At 42.3% G+C, this 23,595-nt stretch overlaps 1 protein-coding gene across 1 annotated transcript in view; it reads right to left on the reverse strand.

The window, feature by feature from the left end:
- The window catches only part of SLC24A3 (solute carrier family 24 member 3), a 489,239-nt gene that overhangs the window by 386,419 nt on the left and 79,225 nt on the right, over positions 1 to 23,595 (reverse strand). The window contains exon 2 of the mRNA XM_088477346.1: positions 12,632 to 12,784. Coding sequence (XP_088333472.1) covers positions 12,632 to 12,784 — 153 coding nt within the window. The remainder of the gene's footprint in view (positions 1 to 12,631; positions 12,785 to 23,595) is intronic.

Below are 23,595 nucleotides of genomic sequence, written 5' to 3' on the forward strand. Positions count from 1 at the left end.
AGCAATGCATACAGGGCAACACACCTATCCCTCTGTCTCGGCTTCTGCCTGCCTAATACATTACAGTGGAAAATAAAGCAGGTGCTAAGGGTAGTCCAAGTTTTATTTTATTATTATTAATACTACTATTATTATCATTGTCATTGCTTATTTTTATCCCATAACACTGTACAGTGGGGAAATACAGTATAAGACCTCCATTGGTTTATTGCCGATTAATATCTTAAACATCCTTACTAACTTAACACTTAGCTTATCTAATAAATAAAGAGACGGACACAAATATAGCTTTGCTAAAAGGTCACAGCTTTTATTTATTAATTAAATAATTCACCTAACCGAGGTGGCCAGGAGATGCTGCATACTCAGTTCTAGCTTTCAAACTGGAAGACATACACAGGGAACGACTGAAACGCTCCCCCTAAAGACGCACTTACGTTACGAAGGTCCCGCCTCCCTCCTGGGCATAGTCCGAGCGCTTCTGTACAAAAGCGCTCGGGTCCCCTCGTACCAGAAGGACACATTCGCCATAATACATTGTGTTCCAGCACCCTCACAACGCTCTCTTGCGCCACAATAAAGCCACTGAGATGCAACGTTCTCCGCCATGCTGCGCTTCCCTGAATCAGGAAGAAAAAGTTAACACAACAAAATACCAGCAGCAAAGCTTTGGGTGGGTAGGGTGGGCTCCAGAAATTACAAAGAGGCTGATCATATGCACAACCACCTCTTATATACATAATCCTCAAATACTCCTACAATTCACTCCATTGGTCAGATAACCAACCACCTGACCAATAACTCAGCTAATCTTCCTAGTAACAAGGCTGTCAAGACAGCCAAATCAGCAAAAACCCCCGGATTCTTATTTATTCTCACGCCTATACGGCCTTCGTCTCCTATAATACAAAGACATGGAGGACCAACAGGCAAAGTACAAAACAAGCAAAGGCACAATAAACAACCTACAAGAATAATAAGAAAGTAAGCATCATACTGTACATCACATGTAAGAGGTAAGGTATGTAATAAGCGTCATACAGAGCATGATACAATGATGCACATTGTACAGCAGAAAGAAGGAAAAGAATTTCTGCAATTAACGGGAATCACTGAGGGCTTGGCTTTGTTCATAAAAGGGGGATCACTGGCGCATGGCAACTAAAGAGTATTTTAGATGCATTTTAATGAAGCATTTAATGTGCTTTCTATTTGTTTTTTATTAGATTTTTATGCATTGCACATTTATCAGTATGATCTATTTACTGCTAGCCTGAGTTAACGCATGAGAAATAAGACAGCTACTTTTCCAAATATTAATGCAATAATAATAAAATGTTACAACACATAAGTAGGAACAGGACCACTGACACTTCTCTGTCCTATTTCTAATGCAATTGTAATGAGTCTTTGTAATGAATATACTGTGGCTGGTCAGTGTAAATGAGCCGTCAAAGTCGTTTTGGTAGATAACTAGTAGATTCCTATGAGGCACAGGTATTCTTCTGTACACCGCTTTATTCAAAGCACAGATCTACCTTTTCAAAAATACCACAGTCTGTGCTCTCCAGATCAAATTGTAGTGACCCCTGGTTCTATTCTATGCAGACAGGTAATATTCACGGTGATGGTGCCCAAAGATAAGACTGTTTGTAACCAGACACTTTAGACCAGAGGTTCTCAAACTCGGTCCTCAGGACCCCAAACAGTGCATGTTTTGCAGGTCTCCTCACAGTAAGATAATTAGCTCCACCTGTGAATCTTTTAAAATGTGTCAGTGAGTAATGACTACACCTGTGCACCTGCTGGGTGTCCTGGAAAACGTGACCTGTGTGGGATCCTGAGGACCGAGTTTGAGAACCTCTGCATTAGACACAGACCATGTACTGTGGATGCTGGATGATGTCCTCTTCAGTCTGATCAGTGGAAGCAGTGGAGACCACAATTATCTTACTTAGTATTCCACCAATGTATCTTTGAATGCCAATGTTCCACATGAAAACCGTTAGCTGTTCGGAGTATTTTTGTTTGTTTCTGTTTTGTAGGAATTTGTTCATTTCACGTTGTTTCATTTAATTTCTTCTTGGAGATTGCATTGTTATGCAGTAGGTGCTAAGGAAGCCCGGATGCATTTAGATTTTCATCATAAGGTTGCCACTGGTGCCATGAAAGTTGGACTCAACGTTTTGCGATAAAGGAAAGCCGGTCCCACTGCTCCATTAAGCTTGGACATTTCTGGATAATCCAGTGGCCATTATCTGTCATCTACCATTTAGAGTAGATGCTGTGTTTGTTGGAAAAACACTAAGAAGTGGTGTGAATTTTGTGGTAAACGTTTGCATGAAAAATGTTTTCTAGCCATTCACGAAAATGTATGTGACACTGATTAGTTAGCAGTGTATTATTTGCGGTTTACTTTGTTTACATTTTGCCATTTGTGTTTGTGCCATGTCCTTGTCGTGTCAAAATAAAATCACGCAAGTACCGTACCACCAACATTCCACAAACATACTTACCTACCCTCCCGATTTGGCTGGGAGCCTGCTGAAAATCGGGTGCCGCTCCAGGCCCCCCGGAGAGGCAGGCAAGCCTCCTGGTGGCCACCGCGCTGAATCGCGTCATCATGGCCCCGCCCCCTGCTTCACAATGCCGTTAATAGCAGCATTGCTGCATCATCACAATGCCAAGCCCCCTTTCTGACGCGACATGCACCCCGCCATGGAAGCCAGACAGCGGGAGCTGAAAGTCAGCAGGTATGTTCCACAAATGAAACATATGTCTAGATTCTATTTTATTTTACACAGCAGCCCCTAATGTTGCATACAACCTTAGATTCAATCTAAATTCACCATATTAGACTTTCAATCAGGCAAGTGGTTCACAGCCTTATTATTATATTAGTATAGATTTATTGTTTTAAGCTACAGTATATGGAGTGCTAACTAAGAACTAAATAAGATCCATTCCCTTTATCCACTTCACACCCTAACCCTTCCATCGGGTTGGGTACTGCATGCCGGCACTCAGAATCTCAATGCCGGAATCCTGACTATGTGAGAATGCCGACACCCGCAGTTAAGTATCCTAATGCTATCCGCACCACAAAACCTAACCCTCCACCCCCACAGCCTAAACCTATCCCTCCCCCTGCAGCATAACCCTAACCCTCCCCCCACAGCCTAACCCTAACGCTCCCCCTAGTACTTAACCCTAAACCTAACCCTTCCCCTAAAACTAATACTTACCATCAGGATGCCAGCAGATGGAATGCTGGCGCCGGGATCCTGACTGGTGTCAGGATTCCGGCACCGGCATTTCTGAGCGCCGGCATACCAACCGCCGGGATGCCAACTACATCCCCCTCCCATCTACTAAGCTGTTGCTGTGGGTTCCTAAGCAGTGTACCATATTATTCAATTGTTGCCACACTTGTAAGACAAGGCATAACATGGAGCTTGAGAAATATTTTGGAATTAGTCAACTACATAGATTATACCTGGAAAGCTTACAATCTACATCTGTTCAGTTAGTCAGATGTCTTCCTGTGGAGACTGGCTGGGAGTATCTGGGGGTGAGTCCTGTTGTGGTGGTACACAAGTCTATAGTAAAGGTCACATGAGGCTACTTGGAGCCTAGATAGGGGCATATGGTGCTGTACAAGGCATACTATGCTATATGGTCCTATATGATGCATACAACGCTGGCAGCACATGGTGCTATATGAGAGCATATGAGCCAGTACATTTATTATGTAAACTGAAATTTGTGGGAGTTTATAGCAAAATGTGTACTAGGCCTACCATGAAATAAATGGTTACATTTATTAACACAAGAGCTAGATTTCCATACTCATTTATAGTAGAAAATCACTGGTCCCAAAATGCTATACATTCTAAAACAGCGCCATCAGCTTTAGGATTCATGCCCACTGGAGGTAAATAATATTCATTCAATACGGTTTTTATGGTAGCGCGTGAAAAAAATAAAATAAATCCCCAGCATTGATTTCCAGTTCTCCCAATGCTTCTAACTCCATTCAATAAGTTTAAGTTTTAAATGCTAGTTAGCAGCCGCATGTCAAACAAGTTTTTAAATGTAAATCAAACGCCATTGGGTGCCTAACCTTAGTGGGCTACAAACATTAAACTGCTCATACAATTTTATTCATAGTGGACATTCAACTCTCATGACAGCAAAATGAATTGGATTGCTTAAAGTAAAGTTCTACATGAAATAAATATAATATTGGTTTAATTGAACACATCTGCAAATGGTGTTCTCTGAGTTTTTTTATGATGCTCACCAGATGTCTTTCTTAGCACTTGGTTGAGTACAGTACTGTTGCCATGATCACATGACCTACTTTCACATCAAGCGTTGCATTGTTAAAATCTCAGAAACTCTAGTATCTCTTACAATTGGATACATTAAAAAAAAAAATGTAAGAATACATAAATATATATTTATATTGTTTATGGCAGCGGTTCCCAAACTGGGTGCTGTGGCACCTTGCGGTGCCAAATGTTGGTGGTCCAGGACCAGATCAAATTATTTATGGTCAATGTGATAGGTAAAATCAGTGCTGGTGGCTGCCGATCCTAAAATAAACAGGCAAACAGGAGTGTAACCCTGTCCATCACTTAACTAAACTTATGGAAGCCATGTAAGCACAATATACTTAATTTAATAATTTTTACTGAATTTCTCAATAAGAAATTTTTGGACTAGGGGTTCCATGAAAAAATGCTGATACTCTAGGGCACCGTGATTCAAGAAAGTTGGGAACCACTGGTTTATGGCTATAAAAATATAACAATTGTAACCAAATAAAAAAACAATGACATAAGTGAGAAAAAATGTAATATGGCTTATCGGAATATGTGGGCAGAAAACCCTGGATAATACCTGCCAAGAATAAGAACATTTCATTTGTGCAAAATTAGACTGTTTAAACTAATCTTACATTCAGTGTTTCCATATTTAGCCCAAAAAAAAGTCCTGACATAAAAAGAACTGCATAGGCCCAAACACTCAAAACGCGTTAGCGGACAGGGTGTTTCTAAGTGTCAAGTGTGTTTACCATCACCCAGCTCCAAGATGTCACACTACACCTTAAACCAAAAATAGATGGACACTGCGCAGCTGTTCAATGCCAAGACTGACATTAAACAGTATATGCAATGAATTGTTAGAGTTGTTTGCATTGAGTAATTTTTTAGTCACAAATCATCCAAGAGCCAAAATGGCTATCAAAGTTTTGGCTCTTGGGTGAAAAGACTGACTCTGGAAGCTATCCATTTTTCGTAATACAAATGCAGTAGTATTTTGGCAACAGGGCCAGAAAACAAAAGAGCATATAAGGATTTCAATTATTGTTTGAAAACCTTAAGGTCGGATGTTGGCCTTTTAACAATAGCTGGCAAATACCGAAACACCAAAAAAAAAAAAGCCTTGTTTGACAAAGTGTTTGGAAACACAGTTTTATCTGGATTTAGTTTGTCTTTTAAAAGAACAAATATAAATGAATCCCTATTTAAACCCAAGAGACAGGAAGTGGGTACTATCTCTCGTTTAAGTATTTTCCTCTGTTTAAATTTATAATGCATGTGCCACAAACCAGAAATCATAAAGCTGACATTTAGTGCCTGGTGATTGATGCTGCAGATAATTAGAGAATCTGTGCCAGAATTACTGTCGTGCGCTATTTAGTTTGTGGCTTTTTACAATGTGACTTTGCAATGATTATAAAGTGCATGGTTTCAAAAGACAGACAATTATATAAATAAAAGTACAGCCAATGGTCACAAATGGTATATTAATTGCATGGGCTCCCGAAAACCTATTGTTCCGATCGGAAATAAGCATTTCCCAGAATACCTAGTGTCAGGTATTCTCAGTAAGTACAAGTAATATTTAGTACATAAAGCTATAATGGTTTAACCACAATGATGATAATGACATCTTGTGAGATTTAGATAATGATACTAAAAAGGAAAAATGAACAAGAAAACAAATAATAAATGAATAAGTAAAATAGATAACTAGATAAGAAAATAAAACAATTTACTGTGTAAGGTTTTGAACTATTATTAACTACCACTAAAAAGCACAATACAGAACTCTCCTACAGAATGTTAATTAGCACTGCAGGTCGCATTTCCCGTTATTGTCAATGGGGGCTATGATCTCAGCCCTAGTATGTACTAAACTCCAAAAAGCAAAGCTTTTCGGAGTTTGGCCCTGGTAGTTTACACCATTTTCAGATGGTGTAAACTGCTTTAAACCTTTAGGAGCCTTTAGAGAGAATGTCCGATCTCTCTCCTGGAGCCTTCGGACGGTGACGGAAACTGACACTGTGCGCATGCCCCGGAGAAGTCTCTCATAAATGTGAAAGACGTCTACATGATGCCTGTTACCGCAACCACTGTCCCCGCGAGTCCCCCTTTGTACATAGCGGGGATACGTTCATTAAAAATGAAAACATCCGTCGCGCTATGGAACATTAATAATCATGGAAATTCCGCGATTATTAATACATAGGCCCCTAAATCTCTCTGCACATTTTACATCTGCCCCACCTGCAGTGCAACATGGTTTTACCAAGGTACAAAGTCACTGTCTCTTGTTCTCTATACTCCCACCTCAGAATCAGGCACTATATGTCAACTAAGATGCAAAATTGAGGACACAGTGTACTGCACGTGAATCGCGTCAGGCGTCTCACGCTATATGCTTAAAAAATAGATAGGTGCATTCAGAGATTAGGTCTATTCATGTTGCATATTTGTTGTTTTCATTTGGATTACTGCTGGAAAGAATATTCCATTTAGTTTTTAAAAGGGTGAACTACAGATATGATCATTTTGATAATATTCTCTCTTGTATATGTCATTTCCTTATATTATTATATTTTCTACAAAGAGGGTAATGCAACTTATGGTGCATACACACGGTCAGATTTTTCTTCAGAACTGAACGATAACAATTTAAAAAATCGTTCAATCGTTCATATGTGAAGGAAAATCTGACATATCTGACATGTACGATGAACGATGAATGATGCGCGTTGCCGATGGTCAGATAACGATATCTGACATCTGATGTTTGTAGTCAGTTTCAGACGATTTCAGTCATTTTATTGCAGTCAAAAATCGTTCGTCGTTCAAATCGTTTGCAAAATCATTCAAATCGTTTGGTCAAATCGTTCAATCGTTCATTGAACGATTTGCAAAGGATTTGCAAACGATTGAACAATTTTTGACTGCATTAAAATGAATGGAAATCATCCAAAACTGACTGCAAACACATCAGATGTCAGATATCGTTATCTGACAAACGGGAACGCGCATCTTTCATCGTTCATCGTTGCACACATGTCAGATTTTTCTATCATGGGGCATAAATATAACACTCGTACTCCTGGCGTAAATGCTGTTTTTAAGATGGTGGCATCTTGAGGTGTGTTTTAAGTAAGATATGCAGGTCAGTACACATTTTGTTGCATGCATGTTTTCCTATGCATATTCAGTACCAATTGCTTTCACCTCTAAATGGGCCCTAAAACAGTATGTTCTGTATGACTGAAATAAGGAGTTTTTGCAACAAAAACACAGTTCGGAAAATGAGTAAGCAAAGGACCACAGTACATGTAACAGAATCTTTATATATATATATTACTCATGTCAAAGCTCATCCATATATCCTGTGGCCATTTATCAATTCCAGTGATGTTTTATTGGTATCTTGGCTGTGGTTTTACAGCCAGTGCCCATGAAAGCTAAATCCATGACATTGCATTCCATACAGTCTTACATACTATATTTGTCTTTAAACCACAATATATTTTTACATCTTTATACAAACCAGCTTTACTCAGCTGTTTCCTATTATTTTACATTTTAGGATTTGCATTTCTCTTACATTTCTGCACAAGAACTCATTCTTGGAGATTTCTGGATGTACAGTAATAAATGCTTTGAGTTCAAGTCAGTGCGCTTGGATCATCCACCCATAGGTGCAGAGTTCCCAACTGTCCCTATGTCACCTGGATAGTCCTCATTTGGGGGCCCTGTCCTGCCTTCCCGATCAGAACTGCACTGTAGAGAATGGCCGAGCAGCTGGGGAGGAAACTCCCATTCAGTTCTAACCATAGAAGCAGACTTTGTAAAGTAAAGGAACCGGGTGAGGGCAGTCCCCATGAGATGTGGCCATGCCTCCTACTCTGCTACTGTTCCGCTCCAACCGCTACAGATGCTGACAGTAAAGTGCATATTAAAAGTATAGGATGACACCCACTCGCTCCAAGTTCAGGGCTTGTCCACAAGTCAAGTCCTTTTAGGGATTGGAAATGGCTAGGAGCACCATCAGCACAGCAGGGTAAGCCCTCTTATTAACCAATTTATCTTAGGATCTCATGTATCAAAATTAACTCTTGTTTTGCACTGCTCCTTAAAACTAGACATGGCGCTGTGTCTACTCCACACTTAAGGGGCACACACTGCAAGTACTGCCCACTGGCCGCTGCAAGCTTCCTCTGCTAAGCAAACACCATCTTCCTCCACAAACCATAGACTTCAGTTAGGCACACCGATGCAAATAGAAGCAGCGACCAAAGAGGGTTTGTCTGTGCCACATGCTTCATAAATGCATACCACTGAAATATAAAAGCAGCAGGATAAAGCTGTAGCGCTACAAGACCTCCAGCGTAGGGCTTCCCTGGCGCCAATCTTGTCGCACTTTATTTTTCATAAACATACGGACATTTTAGTAACTGGGAAAAAAAGATACTGATATTTATAGCAACCACTCACATTTATTACTGTCATTTTGTAGTACCAGTAAAACGATAAAAGCAAACATTTAATAGGTTACAGATCACAATTGTTTTCATAAATATCCTTTGTGAATTTCACCACTCTGCTCTGCAACATTATAACGTGTTAAACTAATGTGGCCTACAATCCCGTATTGTCATGAATTTCAGTGAGTTCTCCCGGACTACCAGGAAAGTAGACCAAACTCATGGGCCATTGCACTGGGGGCTTGATGGGGCAACCCGCCCCCCATTTTGTGATGGCTTGATTTGCAGCTTTACGCTGTGGGTGTGGTTCTTAATGACATGATGTGTTGCCAGGTGCAAATGAACGTCCCACTGGACCCTCCCTCCAGGGAACTGCCTGAAAGAGTAATGCAATATTAGTATGCTGTGTTCTCCATTATAAATGCAGCATGGGAACATTAAAAACCTACCCATGCATTGCAGGATATGCCTCACAAATTGCAATCAGCAAGACTGAAAGTCTCACTAATTATTTAACGTAAAAGAAATTATATAGTAAATATTTGCAAATTATGTGTACATCTGACTGTTGTTAGGGTAACCATGACAACAGAGTTACATTGTGGTGGAGTTCATTTTATTAATTATTATTTTCTTCTTGTTCCAAATGCATCTATAATAACAATATACAATACTAGGACTATACTGCCGCTATTAAAAGATGAGCATAAAAGAATATGAATTCTGGTAAAACTGATAATTAATTAAGTGAATGAAAGAGAAACAAACAGTAATGTCCAACAGGTACTCAAACTCGGTCCTCAGCACCCCAAACAGTGCATGTTTTCCAGGTCTCCTCACAGAATCACAAATGAAATAATTAGCTTCACCTGTGGATATTTTAATTGTGTCAGTGAGTAATGAATACACCTGCTAGGTGACCTGGAAAACGTGAACTGTGTGGGGTCCTGAAGACCGAGTTTATGAACCACTGTCCTAAAAAAACCAGGACAAATAAAATGCCTGGTCCAACTTGTTCACATTTGTTTTTCCAATAAATTTCTATAGTAAAGTTTTATTTTTATTGACAACCCTAAATGACTAGTATGCTTATATTTACTGACAAACGTTTCTAAAGTTCTGATATGTTCAGAGTTCTTTTTATGCCCATGTCTAAAACTAGAACTATAGTCATACCCCTTTTACACCGGAGCTAAAACCCGGGTTATTGAAGGGTTAACCCAGGCAGCTCCCTGGTGTAAAAGGGGAGAGGGTTGGATCGCCGGGTCGAGTGACCCGGCAATCCAATCCAGGTAACTGGCAGGGTTTAACACGGGTGTAGCCCGTGAAACTCTGCTGTGAGAACAGCGCACTCTGGGTCACGATGACCTGGAGTGCGCTGCAAGCCGGCAGATTGGTCCGGCTTCAGTGGCCCTTGGAGATGACATCATCTCCAAGCGACCACTTAGACGCCGGAAAAGCCGGGTCTATGCAGACCCGACTCCGGTGTGAGCGGCACCGACTCGGAATATCCCGAGTCGGCGCCAGCAAAATTCCGGGTCTGATCCGGATAGGAACCCTGTTCCAACTCTGGGTCAGACCCGGAATTTTGGAGGAAAAAGGGTATTAGTGGCCTTAACATCAATCAGTGCCAATCAATATGTAGTGAGATTGTGGATGCTCCTGTTGCTGCTAGAGCTGAGGATTGAGGAATCATGGAATCTGCTGTTCCTACCAGACAGTAAATATAGGATCTCCCCCTCCATAGTGAAATAAAAGCCCTGCTTCTCCGTGCTCATAGCTGGAATCCCCAATTTCACTATGCTGAAAGGCCTAGGTGCCTTCACTGTCAGAGGAACTTATATAAAGTAAGGAGAAATAGTAATAAAATCACCATCCTAAAGACTGACACTAATTGCAACTAATTTAGCAACCAATACACACAGCACGTAATATGATGCAAAAATATATTTATGTTAACCAATAATAAAAAAAAAAAAATATATATATATATATATATATATATATATATAAAAATAGCAACTATGGGCTGTATTCAATTAGAAGCGAAAAGCCGTTTTGCGTGTTTTTTTGCGATAAATTTGCGTTTATTTTTACTCCGTATTCAATTCCATTCCGTTTTCGTCTATGCGGAAAGTGAATGCACTGAAATAGGCAATACTTTATCTACACAGAATAGCAGGAGAAAAAAAGTGCAAAATCTATATTTTGGGGTGCGGATGTTGGGAAATTAATCAGACCCTTGGTACACCCCCCTAAAGGACAATTCACCAAAAAAAGGAAAAAAAACAGGAACACCCCAAAAAATGCCTTTTAAATTTGGGGCGAAAATGATAAAAATGGGGGACAACTTCAAAAACTAGGGAAATAAGGTTCAGGGGGCCTAAGAAGGGGCCAAGTGTTTTTGGGATTGCAGGTGCTTGTATGCAGGAGGAATTTCACTTTTACTAAAACTTCACTTTTAGAGACATTAAAATTTGCTAGCACCCATTTTCAAATACCCCAAATTTGACAAAACTACTTATTTTCACCAAAAAATACTGCTTACTGCCATTCTTCACCACTTGTGCAAGACGCTAGTGAGAAGGTATTGAAACAACTTAAGTACCCCAAAAAGTTTTATTAGGGCTATTCGGACACATCTACATTGTTCCCCAATGTTAGTGCATCTTTTTGGGGGGTTCAGGCTGATTTCCCCAATTCCGACAGTATTTTCCGCCTGTTCTGAATTCGCCGCTTGCCGTTTTCGCCTGTTTTGAAATTGAATACAGCGATTATAGGGGAGGCGTACGATAACTTTTTGCGTCCAAAACACGCGATGTCGGCTGAAAGTTCGGCAGGCAAAACTTTTCCGCGGATGCAAAACTAATTGAATATGGCCCTATGTCCTAATTTAGATGGGGCAGTCCCAATTTCAGGGACATTTATCTAGTTTCCAGGACAGTTGGGAGATGTGCTCCGCTACTGATTATCTATTCCATGCCACAGGTACCAGCAATAGGAGCACACATGATTGAGGAGTTTGTAGGTGTCAAGAAGGTGGATGGCTGGGAAAGTTTAATGCACATAACTTGGCAATGCCCCTCCTCATGTAGCACCACTTAGTGGGCACACTGTCCCAATTAGGGAAAAAACGACAACCGGCCCCTCCCCATAGTGAAGTAATGTAGAACAAAATGACACACTTCATTATGAAGCCATATACAGGGGTAAACCCGGCAGCTAATTGACGCGCTGGAGCTATTCAGTTAGCGGGGATTACCCCGTGCAGAGTCCCTGCAGTCAGACTGAAACTAGTCCACGGAAAAAAACACCAAATCGCTTGAGTCACGATTTTTCGGTGCAGGAAAAAGGCTATTTAATTGAATAGCCTTTCCCCCACCGCAGGTATTTTGGCCGGCAATTTTTCACGGGGTAAACCTCGCGGCTAATTGAATACCCCCATAGACAGAGATTTTACATTTGTTACTTACTGTATATACTGCACATGTAACATGCGTCTACATACATAGTCCATTTATACATTGAGTTTTATCATACACAAAAAGTTTTAAAACTCGTTACGTATGATAAATGATGCTTCAGCAAATCAGCTCCAACTGTCACTTTTCAAACAGATGACAGTTAGGAGCTGATTGGCTGCAGCAACATTATCATACTCAATGAGTTTTAAAACTCGTTGCGCATGGTAAAACTCGGCGATAAATTGGCCCCATAGTATTGAAACATTCCCAACTTAGCCTGTTTTATATACACTATATATCACAGGAGGCTTTCATCAAAACCACAAATAAAACAGAAGAAAATAAATAATGAATGAGTAATTCCTACCAGGCTCAGTGCAATTCTTCCGATATGGGTGTTCAGCTTGAATTTCAGTGAAATTGTCCTGATTTGTCCAAAGTAATCCTCGCACATTACTATTGACATTGACTTCTAATACTGCTCTCTTGTCACTCTCTGCAGAGCTGTATTCTTCATAACCTATATAAATATAGACACACAGAAACATAAGTTGGTTATTTATATTAGAATACACAAGCAATGAGCTTAAGACATCTAAGAAAAAAATGACCCCTTGTTTCTACATAAAATTCTGCAGCATGTATGAATATGTATTAAAGAGTGTGTGTCTACAGATAAGGTAACTGGGAAGGTATTGGGGGTTGTAAATGTTTGTTCTCAAGGCATGCTAAATTATTATAATTTTTCTTGCATTAAAGGTTTTTATTTCGATCAACAAAAAACACATCCACTGTATTCAACAAAATCAAAATATCATACAACATAAAATATATCACAAATGAAACAAAACAAAACAAAAATACAATAGAAAGGGCAAAATTTACTAAGCAGCAGGTTCTAAACCCCGGGGGTTTGGTGGCGGTTTGAAGGCGAGTTCTAAACCGCAGGGGTTTGGTAGCGGTTCCTAAATGACCACTATGCTGAAAATAATACAATCCACTAAGCTTTAAGCCATGTCATCCCTTTTCTATGAGACACTATACAATTCACATCCCTATCGGTTTGCCTTACAATGTAGACACCTCAAATCTATGATGACTTTACGAAAATCTTCACATTACCATCCCAGCCAATCTCTGTTGGCATTAAAAGAAAAAATATTTGGTCGGTTTTACAATATAGACCTCACTAAATATCTGCTGGTGATGCAATGAAGACCCCAGATCTCTTGTGACAATACAGTGAATAGCTGGAACCTTCTTCCCACCCACCCCAAAAACAACTTCTGGTAGCTTAACAATGTAGACCCCACACCATTATTGGTGTCTTTATCATTCAATGTCCCCAATCTGTGGTTGCTTTGCAATGCAGAATTCCTGGGTTGGTTAACAGCGGGTATTGTCCACCCCTTGACACTTTGCTGAATGCTGGCAGGTATCTACCAATCAGAGAACTAGGAGCTGACTACAGAGTATGATGGAAGCCATCATAACCAGGTGACAGCTCAGTTCAATACATGAAGAGAACTCCTAGATGAGTTGGTGTATGTGGGGAATCACTACGGCCCTAACTGTGTGGGGTTTGTATATTCTCCCTGTGCTTGCGTTGGTTTCCTCCGGGTACTCCGGTTTCCTCCCACACTCCAAAAATATACTGGTAGGTTAATTGGCTCCCAACAAAAAATTAACCCTAATGTGTATGTGTGTGAGCATGTGGTAGGGAATATAGACTGTAAGCTCCACTGGGGCAGGGACTGATGTGAATGGACAAATATTCTCTCTGTAAAGCGCTGCGGAATATGTATGCGCTATATAAATAACTGGTAATAAATAATAAATGAATCAATACCCTCTTGCCAAGCTTTCCTATTCAGCATACTTGGCTTGTTGCTCCGTCATGTTATCAATAGACTCAAATGAAAAGAACTCCAGTTAGCCAAGTTATCACAGTAAATTGCAGAGTAACGGCTTGTCTATAAATATCAAAGTTTCCTGTGGTATAACACAATCCTTATCTGTCTCCTGTATATTTATATTGACAGCGGTGCACAGAACTACTGATTCACTGTTTAAGGGAAAAATAAACTGTTCAATTTCACCTCAAACATCTTCCACTCTGATAAGCTCCTAATTACAAGTATATATTATAGGGTTATTAGTAGCTTTTGTAGATAACCCACCTTTATAATATTGTAGTTTCCATGGTCATTCAAGGAAAGCAGTTTAGGCATACTTCCAACTGTCCCGCATTTAGTGGGACAGTCCCGTTTTTCTGTCCCAGTGTCCCGCGGTGAGGGTTAAGTTGGGGGGAGCACACATGGGTAAGCAGAGAGAGAATAGATGCTGTGTGCATACGCACGGCATCTATTCACAGTGCGGGGGGGAAGTCTGGGGATCAGAGATGCTGGTCACGCCCCTTAGTGATATAAATAGGGGCGTGCCATCAGGCCATGTCCATTTACTAACAGGCCACGACTCCTTTTTGGCTGCCCGCGCCAGAGGTGCGCGGAAGTCTCCAGTCAACAGGGACGAATGTTGGGAGGTATGGTTTAGGTAGTTTGCTTCCCTCACAGAGCAGCCCTGAGAGGTGTTTCATACAGTACTAGCAGTGCCTGCCCGTTGTAGCAGAGTGATTATTAATTTTATTAAATGATACTGAATCAACGATTAAAGTATTATGCGGATGGAGACTCTTTAAGCTGGTTGTCAGTGAGATCAGTCAGGCTGCCTGCTTAGAGCCGTGCAGGCAATGTGGTGGGTCACCACTTCCCTCTCCTTCAGTCCTCTCCTGCACTGGGGTCCTCCGGAGCCTGTCAGTCACAAGCTCCGCCCCCCTCCCCCAACCAGATTACACAAGGAGCTGTTGCTGGAAGAAGCTAGTAAGTTATCTTAGCAATAGCTTCCTGATGAGGAGAAAGAATTTGTGTGTGTTTGTGTGTATAGCCTATGTTACTCAGAGGATCTCAAGGAACATATCAGTGAAAACCCGTTCCAAGTCGGTGTTCAGTAATTCTTGAGTTTATTGAGAACATACAAACAAACTATTTTTATATATATATATATATATATATATATTGTGATATAGTCGGGGTAGGGGGTCCCTCTCCTGGGGTAGATGGACACCTCCTTACACACACAGCCAGGAAACAGCACACCAGTCCAGGGTTTTCGTGCAAGCTGGTCGGAACCAATTTTATTGTGCAATATACACAACCAAATAAACAAAACATAGAAATAAATCCTAGCCCGTCTGGGCACTAACTAGACAGGTTATTCCCTCTCTACAAGTGGCAGGGCCTACTGCCTTGCCACAAACACAAACACAGCACTTTCAAATAACACAGTGTCTCTGAACAAACCTCAGTGCCTGTTTCTCCCCAGGGTATGTGAGACACTGAACCAAAACCTAACACAGCTTGTCCGAGCCACTTCCAGGTGCAACTACTAATCAGCCTGCTCTCAGACTGAAAGGCCCAACACCTGGAATGGCCTGTGGATGGAGCCCTCCCTTCTCTTCTCACATCCACACCCCTAGGACCCATTATCCGGCCTTTACCAAAAGCTGACACTTCAGGCCTGTTTGGCATAACAGACTTTTCCTGGGGTTTTTAAAACACATATGATAGGAATCTGGGACACACATATATGCCATCCCAGACTTCTTCAGTGCTTCTATCACAATATATATATATATATATACTGTGTATATATATATATATATATATATATATATATAAATATAGATGTGTACTTAATGGGGAATGTTTTATGCATTGAAATATATTGTAACATGGGGTATTGAAATGAGGACTCCAGACAGGCAGGTACTTGGTAGAGCAGTGTCCTTTTAATGGTAGCAGATGCTCCGCCTTAGCATACGTGAGGTTAGGCCTGGACACACACAGGCACATAACAGTAAATAAGCAAACAACATAAAAGTAAATGTCTCAGCACTTGTGCTAATGTCTGTGGACCCTCCAGGTCCTGGCACCCTGATGCTAATCACCACCCCCAACCTATCGCCTGGCTAACTTATCCAGCATCAGGAGCAAGGAGCATCAGGTGTGTGGGAGTTTTAAACCCTTCCTGTGCTCTAGTGATTATTCCAGCTGGGTCTCTGTAAATGTGAAAACCTGGAATTACTCCGCGCGTGAGCCCCGCAGTCGGACTAAACCTCGCAGGTCATGGAGATGTGAGGAAAAGTCAGCGAAAAGCATCAAATCGGGTTCGCGTGTGGGAAAAAAAATCATTGATTCCACCGTTTACGCGAAATCAGTGGGTTTCCGAGACCGAATCACGATTTTTCGGCATGGTACAAAGACTATTTACCTGAATAGCCTTTCCCCACGCCACGGGGATTTTTTGCCGGTAACTAGTCATGGTGGAAACCCCACGGCTAATTGAATACCCCCCACAGGGGTCAATCCAATTGTCAGCACTGATCATGCGGGTGTAAGCCATAGTGGCAACACATGCACTTTGCAGAGGACTGAACTTGCACAAACTTGCACACAATTCGGGCCCAACGCCTGATCCAGCAAGGAACGCACGCACCCAGCCACTGCGAGTATATGCTAATCAATGCATACGCCCGGAGACCGCAGCACAAGATGTAGACACCCAGCTCCATATAAACCACTCATCTCCCTTTACTCAAAGCCTGATCAGTACACAAGATAGCGTAAACATCGGTAACATCGAGAACCATCGACCTCATTTGCATAATAGTGGTTGACCAGACCTTGCGCAGGATCTTGGTAACTTCCTGTGTGCACGGAGTCTCATCACTGCGTCCGTCACCACACTGGCTTCATTATGGACGCCCCTAAAATGTCGTCCCAACGCACAGGCACACATGCATACGTACGACCACCCCCCGTCACCACCCACAAACGGCACTTCCTGGTAAGCAATATCGGAAAGGGTCTCCTTACACGATGCATGTAGTCTGCGTACGCTTACCAGATCGCACCGGGCAGTTAGCGCACGCGCAGTACGATGCATGCACATGCGCAGTACGGAAACATTGGCCAAGTGCGTTGGTTCTCTCCTGTGTGTGCCTTGCTGAATCAGGCCCTCAGAGCGAGCTGCAAAGGGTAAGAGATGAGGTGCCGTTGCCGGCGTTTTAACGCCGTGGCAACGGCAACTTGCATCCTTATCGGCTAACTGGATTGACCCCTTATAGTCAGCAGAAACAATATTCACAAGTGTACAACAGAACGCCACTTACCGCTTTATATGGAAGAAACATATATTCATAACAATACTGAGATCACATGTCTATAAACATTTTATAGCTATGTACATGGGGGTCAATCCAATTGTTTGCGAAGGGTATGAGTTGCCATGCCATGGTGTTAAAATGCCGGCAATGCATCTCGCACCCCTTGCAGCCCATCCGAGCCCGAATTTGCAAACTCGGGCTGCCGTCAAGTGCGGCTGTTGTCACGATGACTTGCAAACAATTGATCATCCCACAGCATATGCGAGCGGCCAAAAAGATGGTCCCGATGGTCTTGACCATCGCAACCATCGGACTTGCGACGGAGACCCTGCGGTACGGTCTCCCTGCCACAAGCCCTGGAGTGATTTTGGCTCTATCATAGCCAAAATCACTCCCACTGACATCACTAGTGATGTCAGTGGGGCCGGCTTCAGACGGTAGGCGTTCCCATGGGAACGCCTCCGTCTGGCAGACACGCCCCCGGCACACCCACCAAAGGGGGCGTGCTATCAACATCGACAGCACGCCCCCTTTGGTGCGAGACCCGGAGCGATGGAAAGCCCGTCGCTCCCCGGGTCTCGCGCATGCGCACGACGGAGCTCCCTCCGTCGTGCGCATGCGCAGTGGGGAACATCGACCCGCTTGCGTGCGTACTGCCGCTCGCGAGCGGGTCTGAATGACCCCCTAAGTGTTTATATTGTAATAGTCTGAGAGCAATTACAATGTTACTGTAATGCCAAACAGCCCGCTTTTAGCACCTGGCAGGTAAAATAGGTTACAGGATGGGATGCGGTCAGGAGGTCAACACTCATTATGTCCACAGTGAGTATATCGTCATGAGAATGTCGGCTTCGAGAGCTCGATACGGCTGTAATGCTAGTTAGAGCATTTTAAACCGTGCAGGTGTTAGAACTTCATACATGTCGGCAAGCGGCATGTTTAAAGTTCAGTGTTCTCCCAGCACTATATTTCTCAGGCATTCCACCTAATTCCCCTGCCGTCTAGCTCTGTGACGCGGCTGAAAGCTGTGCTCACTGACATTTAATAAAGAAACATCAGCGCAACGCGACTCATTGGCCTCTTAACTGGTCGGAGCTGTCCCTGTTGGAAGGAGGATCCTGGCCATCCCCTCCACCTTGAACCTGGCCCACACTGTACTGGAGATGAGCATAGTAGCCTCACAGCCTCCCCCACTCCTACCCGTAGCCCACCAGACCGCCAAATAGTAAGTGAGATGCCAGATGGGAGGGATAGTGGGGGGTGAGTGCACGATGGGCTGCTGCTTCCCTCCTGTGATAGGGTTAGACGCCCCTGAATATTATAACACCTGCATGATCAAATGTTCTAAGCAGCATTACACCCGTGTCAGGATTCTGGTGCAGACATACTGTGGACATAGTGAGTGTCGACCTCCCGTACTGTTACTAAGTGATTATCATTATTTGGACCCGTTTTAGTCTAAAAATAAAGTGTTATTCACTTCTTTCTTGATCCACCACTGTCCAAAAGAGGGCAAAAAATTCTCAAAAAATCCACATAAAGAATTACCTACCTGCACAATATGAATAACCAAATTGAAATGATCTTCAATCACCAGGTAATCAAATTTGGCAGGCCTGGGAAATAGCTAGTGGCAGGGTCTTGGTGAAGTTGGCTGAAGTGGTGGTGGGATTGGGAACATTCCTTTTTAGCCTCCATTTACAAGAACAAGACTAATGGGGGAATTTATCAAAGTTTGGAGAGAGATAAAATTGTGAGACATAAAGTACTAACCAATCAGCTCCAAACTGTCATTTTTAAAACACAGCAAGTTAGAAGCTGATTGGTTAGTGCTTTATCTATCACAATTTTATCTCTCCTCATGCTTTGATAAATATCCCCCTAGTTTTACAGAATGAGATAGCTGAAACAGATACAAGGAGACACTCCTTGTTTTTGGGTGAACTACACAGATTTCCCTAACAATGGAGGTCCTGGTTATTAGGATCATACTATCTATGGGATGCCTTTTGCGCCTTCCTTGCGCACTTCGATCACTGTAGTAAAACCATTCAAACAGATACAAGGAGGTCAGACCAAAAGTGGGAGTGGGCAGGAATTTAAAGTGATCATTCCGCTGTTTACATCATTTGCATTTTAGTTTCAAAAGTAGTCTCAGACTGGTTTCCGATGGTATTTCCAAACATTGGGATGTGTTTGTACAGTCGTTGTAGTGTTTGTAGACGGAGAATTAGTACATTTTATTTAACTAGTAAATTAGAATCAATAGAAATGTTTTGTGCTTTTGCAAACATTTTTAAGGGACCCAATCAATGCACATACTGGAATACTAAGATTTCTATAAATTAAAAAGTTATATAGACAAAAACTCTAGTTTTCGGTTTCACTACAAAAATAAACTATACAGAAATACATGCTTTTATGATTAACCTTCTGATGCGGGTTCAAAAGCGTTTGTATCCTAGCAAGTGTTCTGACAACACAAGATATTATTGCTCCCACAGCATTTAGCAATTATGTTGTCCTCAGATGATTTCCCAGAATGAGAGTTCACTTGTGTTTGACTTGACCTTCAGGCAAAAAATTATAATTATGACCTTTTCAGAAAAGGAAGCGGTAGAGAGAGACTTCATTCACAATTCTGTTCTCTCTTGGGACACAGTTATTTTTCTAACCAACTAATATCATTTGGAATACTGTGATTTATGCAAATAGAACATTCTGTTTCATTGGGCAAAATTTAGTAAGCGGCGGTTTGGTGGCGGTTTCTATTCTAAACCCCAGCGGTTTGGTGGTGGTTTCTATTCTATTCTAAACACCGGGGTTTGGTGGCGGTTTTGCAGTGGTTTCTAAATGACAGCCCTGTTCTATACTATTCTAAAATGTGTTTTGACTGGTTTGGCGGCGGTTTTGCTATTTGCAGATTTACTAAGGCCAAAACCGCTGCAAAACTGCCATCAAAACATATTTTAGAATAGAATAGAACAGCGCTGTCATTTAGACACCGCTGCAAAACCGCCACCAAACCCCGGGGTTTAGAGTAGAAACCGCCGTCAAACCGCCGCTTAGTAAATTTTGCCCATTGTGTTCAAAATTTAAATTCATATGCATTTTTTAAATCACAAAATACTGTTCTGTTAATAATAATAATAATATTTACTTATTTTTATAGTGCTTTTCTCCAATAGGGCTCAACGCACTTTACATTAGCAGAGAACCATGTTACAAAAGAGGCAGCGCACCTCACATGCCGATCACACCTTCCCCATATTTTCTTGCCTTACACAGCTAGATCCATCCTGCCTGCAGAGGGAGGAAGGAGAGCACACTGCACTCCTGCTTGAGAACTCCCTACACAGACCACTAATATGGCACTATCCATTCACATACAGTATAATGAATGAACTTATGGACAGATGGACTGACATTATTTTTTAAAATGTTATCTTTCAGAGCCATATAACTACACCGTCCTGAGCAATACACTTCAAATGTCAGGAGTGCAATTAAACGTTATGATGTCACATGTTTAAGCTATGTAACAGAAGATTCTAAAAACGGTTTGTTAAATAGTATAAATAACATGAACAAATCCAAAATTTCAATACCTGTCGTGACTTCTGTGCATTGTGCAAAAGAGGTGACAGGATGATAGATCAGCAGGAGACTACAGGGGGCTGGAAGTAAGGGTTTGCTGTGTGCCGCCTGTTGCCAACCATTGGTTTTATGATGAGGTGTCTTTATTTAAATCTTGGATGCATGAAAATGCAGATTAGACTAAAAGGATTTATCAAAATATTTGAATCAATATAACCAATACCAACCAATCAGATGCCTGCTTTTATTAGTTTAACTGTAAGAGTTTAAATCTGATTGGCTGATGAGGATTACAGCACGTTGTTGCTCTTTGTGCCATTTTATCAATTAAACCTTAGGGACCTACAGCCAAGTTCATTGTGGCTGATCGCGCCACAAATGTGTTTGCATCGCACTATGCGCCACGATACGCTATGCCGCGTCCCGAACGCAGGAATGCGTCTTCATTCAATAGTATGGAGAAGCGAATACGCGTCTCCGATCGAAGGAGTGCGTCTCCCATTCATTCATATGGAGACGCAAACACTCGTCTCTGATCACGGGAGTCCATCTCAAACCCATGCATGGCGCGATTCGCTGCACCACAGGCAAGGATTTCGCTGGGCATATCTGTATTCACCAAAATTTGCAGCGTAGCAAAGAAAATGAACATTACTTGTTGCTGCATACGGTTGTGATTTGGAATGTGTTTTCAGCGCAATTTATCGGCAGGACTCTGTTAAAGGTCAGGCACAGCTTTCGGAGCTTGTAAAATAGCTCTTTAATGCTGCTGCTGCTGCGTACCCTGTTATTCGCAAAGCAGGCAATATCTTTCTACGGTTTGACAATTACTTTGATAAACAGGCCCTTTAGAGTCTTATCACATTTATTATCCATCTTTTATTATTAGAATTCATCATATTCTATTATAAACTACTTGTCTTGTTTTGTTCAAGTTCTAGAGTTGCAGCTCTGTAATAAACACTAGCGAGTCTGGGCCAAATAGTTATTACTTCTTTTACACATTTCAGCTACTGCAAGATTGAATGGCTGTAGGTCAACATCAAATAGTGACTAATAAAAATCATCATCATCATCATTTATTTATGCAGAGACTCAAAAAACTATTTGAATCCCAATTATAATTCTACAGACCTATGCTGGTGTTATATTCATACAAATCACACAATATAAAAAAAAAACAGACAAAGGATTACTAAAGAATTCTAATGGAATCGGTTCGATTCCCGGCAGCGCCTGGCCGACAAAAGCAGAGTTCCCGGCAGCGGAAGCTCGATAGTGCTGGAAATCCCGATCGTCGCTAAGGTAAGTATAAACTAACCTAACCCCCTAACCCTAACCCTCCTTAGGGGTGCCTAACCCTAACCTGCCCCCCAAGTGCCTAACCCTAATCCCCCCTCTAAGTGCCTAACCCTAACCCCCCCCTTCTCCTCTGCCTAAACCTAAGTCCCCCGGGGTGGTGCCTAACCCTAAGTCCCCCCCGGGGGTGCCTTACCCTAACCCTCCCTCCCCCTAGCCTAACCCTAACCCTCCTGGGGGGTGCCTAACCCTAAGTCCCCCCCAGGTGCCCTAAACCTAACCCTGCCCCCCTGCAGCTGTCCGCTCGCGGTGCCCGGCATCCCTGAAATTGTATTTAGCTATTTATTAACTTGCCAGAACATGACTGTATTTTAGGGGTTTACCTTACCTTGTACCTACTGTTAATAATGATGCACTATCTATGTTGTGCAACACTATGCAGGGAATTCAATTACGGTACCGTGTTTCCCCAATAATAAGACACTGTCTTATTTTTTTTTGGGTTCCAAAAAACACCATAGGGCTTATTTTCGGGGTAGGTCTTATTTTAACTAACATTGACAGCAGTGCCCCTTATGCAGGCCCCCCTGTAGCAGTGCCCCTTATGCAGGCCCCCCTGTAGCAGTGCCCCTTATGCAGGCCCCCCCCTGTAGCAGTGCCCCTTATGCAGCCTCCCTTGTGTAGCAGTGCCCCTTATGCAGACCCCCCCCCCCTGTAGCAGTGCCCCTTATGCAGCCTCCCTTGTGTAGCAGTGCCCCTTATGCAGCCCCCCCCCCCTGTAGCAGTGTCCTTTATGCAAGTCCCTTTATTGCAGTGCAAGTACGGTACTTACCTGAGTCACCACCGTCCGGGATGTCCCTCTCACTTGCGCGCTGACTGGATCTAATATGATCCAGCAGGCGCGGCCGCACAGAATCCTCAGCGCGCGGGTGACGTCATGACGTCACCCGCGCACTGCATGACTGGGAACGCTGGTCTCTGCAGCGTTCCCAGCTCAAAAAGAAAAAAAGGTAGGTCTTATTTTCGGGGTAGGGCTTATTTTAGACCGGGCTACAAAAGTAAGGGTAGGGCTTATTTTCAGGGTAGGTCTTATTATCGGGGAAACACGGTAGGTAGCCTCAGGCTTTAACGCATGAAGGTATTTGAGCAGCCTCCTGCATTCACCCAATAGTTAAACATGTGCGTTAACATGGGTTATCGGGCGTAAACAT

The sequence above is a fragment of the Taudactylus pleione genome, unplaced genomic scaffold, assembly GCF_031769625.1.
Source record: "Taudactylus pleione unplaced genomic scaffold, aTauple2 ptg000201l, whole genome shotgun sequence".
Taxonomy (NCBI): domain Eukaryota; kingdom Metazoa; phylum Chordata; class Amphibia; order Anura; family Myobatrachidae; genus Taudactylus; species Taudactylus pleione.